At 22.9% G+C, this 7,486-nt stretch overlaps 2 protein-coding genes across 2 annotated transcripts, besides 19 other annotated features; one reads left to right on the forward strand and one right to left on the reverse strand.

The window, feature by feature from the left end:
* Nucleotides 1-333: 333 nt before the first annotated feature.
* Nucleotides 334-388: a sequence feature (AT_rich).
* A 217-nt stretch (nucleotides 389-605) lies between these two features.
* On the forward strand, nucleotides 606-1,217 carry EDI_165770 (uncharacterized protein; the record flags this gene model as incomplete). The annotated part of the gene is made up of 1 exon (XM_001738320.1): nucleotides 606-1,217. One exon carries the CDS (start codon nucleotides 606-608, stop codon nucleotides 1,215-1,217), a length of 612 nt encoding a protein of 203 aa, XP_001738372.1.
* Nucleotides 775-802: a sequence feature (AT_rich).
* A 122-nt stretch (nucleotides 1,218-1,339) lies between the features above and the next one.
* Nucleotides 1,340-1,368: a sequence feature (AT_rich).
* Nucleotides 1,369-1,424: 56 nt separating this feature from the next.
* Nucleotides 1,425-1,476: a sequence feature (AT_rich).
* An 18-nt stretch (nucleotides 1,477-1,494) lies between these two features.
* Nucleotides 1,495-4,563, reverse strand: EDI_165780 (uncharacterized protein; the record flags this gene model as incomplete). The annotated part of the gene is made up of 1 exon (XM_001738321.1): nucleotides 1,495-4,563. The coding sequence occupies one exon, from the start codon at nucleotides 4,561-4,563 to the stop codon at nucleotides 1,495-1,497; it is 3,069 nt and encodes a 1,022-aa protein (XP_001738373.1).
* A 7-nt stretch (nucleotides 4,564-4,570) lies between these two features.
* Nucleotides 4,571-4,633: a sequence feature (AT_rich).
* A 343-nt stretch (nucleotides 4,634-4,976) lies between these two features.
* Nucleotides 4,977-5,027: a sequence feature (AT_rich).
* Nucleotides 5,028-5,083: 56 nt separating this feature from the next.
* Nucleotides 5,084-5,115: a sequence feature (AT_rich).
* A 91-nt stretch (nucleotides 5,116-5,206) lies between these two features.
* Nucleotides 5,207-5,330: a sequence feature (AT_rich).
* Nucleotides 5,331-5,425: 95 nt separating this feature from the next.
* Nucleotides 5,426-5,472: a sequence feature (AT_rich).
* Nucleotides 5,473-5,494: 22 nt separating this feature from the next.
* Nucleotides 5,495-5,679: a microsatellite.
* Nucleotides 5,595-5,779: a microsatellite.
* Nucleotides 5,780-5,784: 5 nt separating this feature from the next.
* Nucleotides 5,785-5,861: a microsatellite.
* Nucleotides 5,862-5,976: 115 nt separating this feature from the next.
* Nucleotides 5,977-6,147: a microsatellite.
* Nucleotide 6,148: 1 nt separating this feature from the next.
* Nucleotides 6,149-6,374: a sequence feature (AT_rich).
* Nucleotides 6,375-6,480: 106 nt separating this feature from the next.
* Nucleotides 6,481-6,666: a microsatellite.
* Nucleotides 6,667-6,701: 35 nt separating this feature from the next.
* Nucleotides 6,702-6,725: a sequence feature (AT_rich).
* Nucleotides 6,726-7,127: 402 nt separating this feature from the next.
* Nucleotides 7,128-7,162: a sequence feature (AT_rich).
* A 29-nt stretch (nucleotides 7,163-7,191) lies between these two features.
* Nucleotides 7,192-7,308: a microsatellite.
* Nucleotides 7,196-7,362: a microsatellite.
* The last annotated feature ends 124 nt before the right edge of the window (nucleotides 7,363-7,486 follow it).

A 7,486-nucleotide genomic window follows, 5' to 3' on the forward strand; every position in this document is an offset into this window, starting at 1 on the left:
TCTGTCATTCTTCGTGATTGTTCTATGAAACAAACACCAGAGATTCTTGAAGCAATTCAACCATATGGTAAAGTTATTGGAATTGAAGATGCTGGAGAGTTTGGAGTAAAAATTAAATTTGTATCAAGAGAAAGTGCAAGAGATTTATTATTAATGAGAAGAATAATTATTGATGGTAAGCCATGTGAAACTCTTGACATTCCAACTTTTATGAATCTTCGACGTATCAGTCAAGCTTCAAAGACCAATCTTATTTTTGTTCAATATCAATCATTTTTTGCCAAATTTGTTGAGTTCTTAAGAGGATTGTGGAATTGAATAACAACTTTGAACTTTTTATTTAATTTTATATTACATTTTGTAATATATAACAAGATATAATAAATAACTCCAAAAAATGAAAAAGTCTAAAAGAGGAATATCTCACTAATAACGTGATGACACATCACGTTTTGTTTTTTTGATAGAAGAAATCATAAAAAACCAACAAAGAAGATATTCTAAAAAAGAAATTGAATGAAAAAAAAGAGATTGAAGATTATACTTAATTTAGAATTCAGAGACTCAATGAACTTTAAAGTATTTTAAAGTGTTAAGTGTTTAAGATGAAAGCAAGTTCACCAAATCATGAAATTAAAGAGAGTTATGAATTAAAGAAATCATATAAAGCAACTAATTATCAATGTGCTGTAGAAGGTATTCTTATTGCATTAATTGCACAACATTATAGTATAGAAATAAGTAAACCAAGTAAGAAATGTCTTGTTACTCAACAATTTATTAAAGTAATAAAAATTAATTTCAGTCAAGAAGATTCTATTAATGTCTCTGCATTTATTAACAATAGATGTAATGAAAGAAAAGAACATGAAATTAAAATGAACTCAGAGGTAAGAACAGCTACTAGAAGAATACAAAGTTATAAACGTATTGAAACAATTCATTTATTAATTGATGTATTAAGAGAATATGGGTATCTCTTTAAGTCTAAATATGTTGAAGGGAAAAAAGGAGTTCTTAAATTAGAGAACATTACAGCAATCTATTACAACAATAAACTTCTTCTTAATATTAAAACAATATTTGAACGTGGAATAAGAATTATTAATTACTTATATCATCGGACTGCTTCTACTGGAATGGTTTTTCGGCTTTCTTCCAAAAATGAATTTCTTTCTTCACTTCTTTATGGTATTTCCACTAAAGGAAACAATTAGTTTCTGTTTCCTTCTTGATGTTAATAGAGTTAATTGTTCATTATTCTAATTTGAATTAATGTTATTTGGGGGAGGGGGTTCAAAAAATCAAAAGTTTCCTATTAATACAATAGATGTTATTGTTAATAATATAAAATTTTGTTTAATTTTTGCTATTTATAAAAAGTTGTTTTTAAAATGTAAATCTTCAGGTTCAACTTATCGTTCTTTTATATTTTTTGTTTTTTTTTAATAAAAAGAATTAAAAAAAAATTTTAATGAATTTTCTTCAATTCATTTATTCTTTTTGTGTTGTTTCAATGAATGAATCAATTCTTTTACCATTATCACAAACAAATAATTTTCTAATTTTGTTTGTTTCTTCAATAGAAAGAATTAATGATTTAGAATCAATAGCTTTCTTTCCTGTTTCTGCAACAACGTCTAAGTATTGATTTTTTCCTTCTCCTAATTTCTTTACTAATTTTTTATTAATTTGATAAACAGAAATGATTCCAGCTACATTCATAACACTTGGATAAGAAATACAATTATATCCTTTCTTGTATGACATAATATCTCTTGCAGTAATATCAGTATTACCAAGTTGTTGCATTAACATTTTAAGTGCAGTAGTTTCTTCAAACATAGTTTCAGCTAAGAATCGTTTAATATTATCAGTAAGTAATTTATGTTGTGAAGTAAATGCAATTTGAATTAAATTAAAAACAAAACGTAATACAATTTTACAATGATAAACACTAGCTTCTTTAGCATAGAAACTTACATAATTCCATAATTTATTAGTATTACTTGATTTACTTTTCATTCTAATAACTGCAGTAAATAATTTATCAAAGAAATCTTGCATTTGTCCTTGTTTAGCTATTTCCTCACTAGTTAATGGTTGATTTGGAGTAGGTTCTTTTGGTGGATGTTGTCCAAGTACTCTTAAAATAGTAGCATACATATCTAAAATTGAATTTAATAATTTTGGTTCTATTTTTTCTTTCATATCACGAACAGAAGAAGAAATAGCTACATTGACAAATAATCGTTTATTATCTGAAATTAATTCACATTGTTCTTGAACAGAATAAATATATTTAAGGCAATCAATCAAATGTGCAAATAATGTTTTATTATGATACTTTTTCATAGTTGGATCAGTTACTATTTTGTTAACAATTTGTATAATGTTATCAAGACTTCCAGATGATACTTCAAGTGACTCAAATTTATCAGATGTGCCAGTACAATTACTTCCAAGTTTATCATTAAGAAGACTTTGTTTTAATAATGTTTTAATAACACCAATTATTTCTTTCATAAATATTTCATTATCAGTATCTACAGCTTCTTTTAACATTGGTAAACAAATGTCTGCAAAGAAATAATCACCAGTAAACCCTTTCCAAAAAGCATCATTACTTGTAATTCTTGCGCATTCTTTAATTGCAAATCTTACTACTTGACAAATCATTTGAATGAACTCATCAGGGGTTCTTGAATTTATCATTAATTTAAATGAAGATAGAGAATCACGAGAAGTAAGTTGTTCAAGTAATTGACAACGACAATCTTTTGTACACATAATTTTTTGAAGAACTAAATGAGCACAATAACTAGAATAATAAAACTCTGTTTTGATAATTCTTTGAATAACATCTGTTGTAGTAAATCGTTTTAATGTTTGTAAATATCTCATTACTTGTACATCTCCCATTCCAATTATTTGTTGTAAACAGAACATAGCTAATGGTGCAATTTCTGGTACTTTCATTGCTTCAGGAATATCACTAAATAATTTTAATATATCACCGTCTTTTTGTGACAACATTGTAACACTACTTTTAACAAGGTCTTTTAAATTAGATTCTTTAGATGTACTATTTGCAATAAGAGAAAGATAATATGTCATATGAATCATTTCAATTGTATCTCCACATGGGATAAGTTGTTTCATTTGTTCTATTAAATCAAAATGTAATTCAAAAACATCATAACTTCCATATGTAACAAGTCTTGAAGCGGCATATAATGTTTCAAGTTTTTCATTCATTGAAAGTTCTTTATTTCCAATAATAAATTGTGCAATAGGAGTTTTACCATAATGAAGAAGTACTTCTTTACCAAATGAAGCTAATTTAGCAAGAGTAAATGGACAAATAGTTTGTAATGAAAATTTAAAGAACCAAATAATATTTGGTGAATTTAAACATTCTTTAAATATATCTCTAATAGTTCTTCCTTCTATACTTGTGTCTAACACTGCATTAAAGTCATTAATACTCATTGGGAAGAATAACAATTTATACATTGCATTAAATGCAGGTCTTTCATTTTTCACTGTATTAATAGCAATAGTAATATTTTCATCTTTCTTTAATGAACATTTATTAGGATTCTTTTCACTTAATCTAGCTGCTTCAACAATGACATCAAATATAGAAGAAGCCTTGTTTGCTTTAAAAAGTAATTCATCTTTAGCTGTTTTTTCCTCTTTATTTTGAGTTTTTCTTGTAAGGATATTCATTAATGAAATACCAACTGCTTGTGCAACAAGAACATCTTGAGGTTCATTAAATTGTTTCTCAGGAACAACAAAAATATTTTCTAATTTAGATAATGCTAATGCACCTCTTAACTCATCTTTAAATTTAGAATTATCAATAAAGCTCTTACGAACTGGTTGTCTAGCACAATTAGAAATATGGAAACAATCTGTTGTTTGTGAGAATAATTGGTCTTCATGAAAACCTTCATACTCAGCTGACATAATTTCTGTTAGTTGTGCTACATCTGATTTTCTTTCTGTTGACATCTTTACCATTAACGCTGCTTCAATTTCTGATGCATGTGGTGGGAGAAATCCTGCACTTGAAACTTCTTTGATCCATCGTTCAACAGCACTTCTATATGATTCATATGAATCGAAATCTACAACACTTGGCTCTGGTGGAATAAGAATTGAATCCCATGGGTCTTTAGTTAATGGGAGGTTACTTGTAGATGGGATATAAAGTTCTGATCCAATAGGTTTTGGTAATCTGTAATATGACGCAAAGGCTTCTGTTTTATTTTTCCATTCTACCCAAGCAGCTTCATATTCTTCAAATGTAGGATAATTATCAGGTTGTGGTCGAGATGGAATAGCTGATAAGTTGTGTGGTACATTTTTAGCATTAACAATGTAATTTATATCAACGATTTCCCCACTTGGTGTTATGATGTGTGGTTTGTTTTTGTTATTACTTGGTGTTGATTGTTGGATATCAGGAACTGAAAACCCTTTGTATTCTTTCAAACTTGGTGTTATATATTTTCTAATTGTTTCAAGTTCTCCTGGTGTTTGTGTTGATGACATGAATCTGAAAATTAATTTTTAGTTTCTTTTTTATATTTTCAAAATAACTTTAATGTTCTATTTTTATTAACAACCATATATCATTTTGCTTCTTTTTTTGTTATTGTATATTTATTAAGAATGAGTAATCAATTAATGTATTTACTTGCTTGTTCATATTTTCATTGCTTTGAGAAGTTATAATGTTATAACTATTATTTCTTCATCATTCTCTGTACTACCAAAGTAATGTATTATTTTATTTGATTGTGTTTTTATATCTTTAAATTTATCATCATTATAGAAATAATATATAATACATTTCATTCTATTTACAGTGCCATTGTTATTATGCTTAATCAATTTCTATTTCTCTATTTTATTGATAATTTATGATTAAATCAATCATTCCTTATCACAATTTGAATGATTTCTATTTATATAATCTTTATATTTCTTAATTTATATTTAATTTATTTAAATAACATGTTGATATATTTTCACTTTGTATATTATACAATATTAGTGTATGTTTCTTTTGTTTATTATCTTAAATATTTAATATTTTATATTGACGGTTTAATATTATCTCCTGTTAATGAATAATTATTAGAAATAATTACACTTAAATAATTTGTTGATGTCATATGATGATTAGATATTGTAAATTTATATTTTATGTCTTATTTATTCTTTTCATTAATTATTCTTTTTCATATATTTTAATTAATATCCATTTTATTATTTTGCATATTAATAATATATTTGATATAGAAATTATATTATTTGTACAATAGTTTCTATATTTTGTTATTTGTTATATTATTTCATTGACAAGTCATTATTATATTTTTTGGACTATTATGTTAATTATCACTTCATCAATATTTATTTTATTTCAATATTTTAAACAAATGTTAATATTATATTCATTCTTTTGTATGTTGCAAAGTTTTATCTATTTGTTATAATATTATTCTTTTACCTTCTCTTATTTTTATTTTATATACTTCTCTAAAATGATAATATATTTTATTTTTGTTGAAAATATGTTATTTTGATTTATGATTTTCTTTTCAAATATTTCATTAGTAATAATTTCTATTTCTTTTCTTCTTTTCTATTTTATGTTCTTCTTCTACTATTCACTATTAATTAAATATTCTTATTAACTCTTTCTCATGTTTTCATTTTATTTATATTATTATTCTTTATATCTAATCTTTGTTCAATTTTTGTATATTTATTGTTATTTAATATTATTTGATTTTATTTTGTTTTATTTTTTATTTTTTATTTTTTTTTTTTTGATATTATTTGTCTTTAAATTTTCTTTCTTTTATTGATATTATTCTATTATTTGTTTGGTTGTTGATGCAACTGAATATTTATAATTGATAATTTCATTTAATATATTGAAATAGATATTCATTGTCTATTTTGTTTATTATTTTTTGGTTTTAATATTAATATATTATATATTTTATCTAATTCTATTTTATTTTTATTATCTCTATTATTTCTTTCTCTGTATATTTCTTTTTAATATTAATATTCTCTATTTTATTTATTATTATTTATTTTTGATTTATTCCATTTCATTTTCATTAAATATATTTCTTTTAACTGATTATTTAAATTCAATGATATATGATTAAATTCATTAATTATAATTAATGAATAATTATAATTAGATTTATTTGATAATAAAATAAAGTTATCATATTTTTTTGATATTTTACTGTTTTATTTATATAATTAATTACATAATCAAAATATATATTGTTAGTTTATTAATACTTTATATTAACAGTTTAATTTTCATTATATTTGTGTTAATATTCGTTTCTTGTATTATTATTATTGATTCAGTATTGTTTGTGTTCAATTCGTTAATTAGATATTGATTTGATTGTGTTGATTCATACATAATATATATTTAATTTTTGTTGTTCTTGTTCTATTTGTTGTTTAAATATTTGTGTATTGTTTGTGTTTTAATTATTTCTGATATTATATTGAATTTTACGAATAACTCTGTATTTTGTTCTAGTGTCTTTATATTATCATTATTTATTTGTATTTTAATATCATTATCTATTATTTTATTTTCTATTTTTATTTGATTAGTATTGATTTCGTCAGTTAAAATGTGAATCTATTATTAATAAATTATTTAATTTGTTGGTAAATTAAATTCATTACGATACCTTTGCATGCTTTATTATAACTTATTTTCAGTATTTTCCATATTTTTTTTTTCAATTAAAAGAATGATGAAAATTAAATAATAATGAAAGATACCTTAATAAGATAAAAGATTAAAGAAACATTATATTAATTCCTATAAAGAAGAATAGAATAAAACTTAATAAAGAAGAAAGAATATACAAATAAGACATTATAAAGAAATGGAAAGAAAGTATCACAGCGGTGAAATAATATGATAATAAGAGATTAATATGGATTAGATTTAATAAGAATAATAATGTGTTATGAATTGAAAGAAGATAATGAAATTGGAGAAATAATGAAAATGAATAGAATAAAAAATGGAAGAGATTTTATAAAACATGTGATAAGAGAATTAATAAAAATGAATTTAATGAATTATTTATTAGCATAAAATAAGAATGACCAATCTATAGTAATAAAATAATTAAATAATAAATTTAATAAAATAGTATATTAATAAATTAAAATTAAATAATATAAATATTCATTTAATAAAATAATTTGAAAATGAAATGAATGATATGAAATTAACAAGTAGAATATGGAAGAATATTAATATAAAAAAGAAACTTATAAACAATTAAAATTAATGCAAGAAAAAGGAACATTTGATGAATTAAGAAATCAATAATTACAAGATGATAAATTAATATGATGAAATGTTTCTAACAATATAACATATATCATTAAATTGTATTGTAAATAAGAA

Source organism: Entamoeba dispar, genomic scaffold, assembly GCF_000209125.1.
Source record: "Entamoeba dispar SAW760 scf_1105229461231 genomic scaffold, whole genome shotgun sequence".
Lineage (NCBI taxonomy): Eukaryota > Evosea > Mastigamoebida > Endamoebidae > Entamoeba > Entamoeba dispar.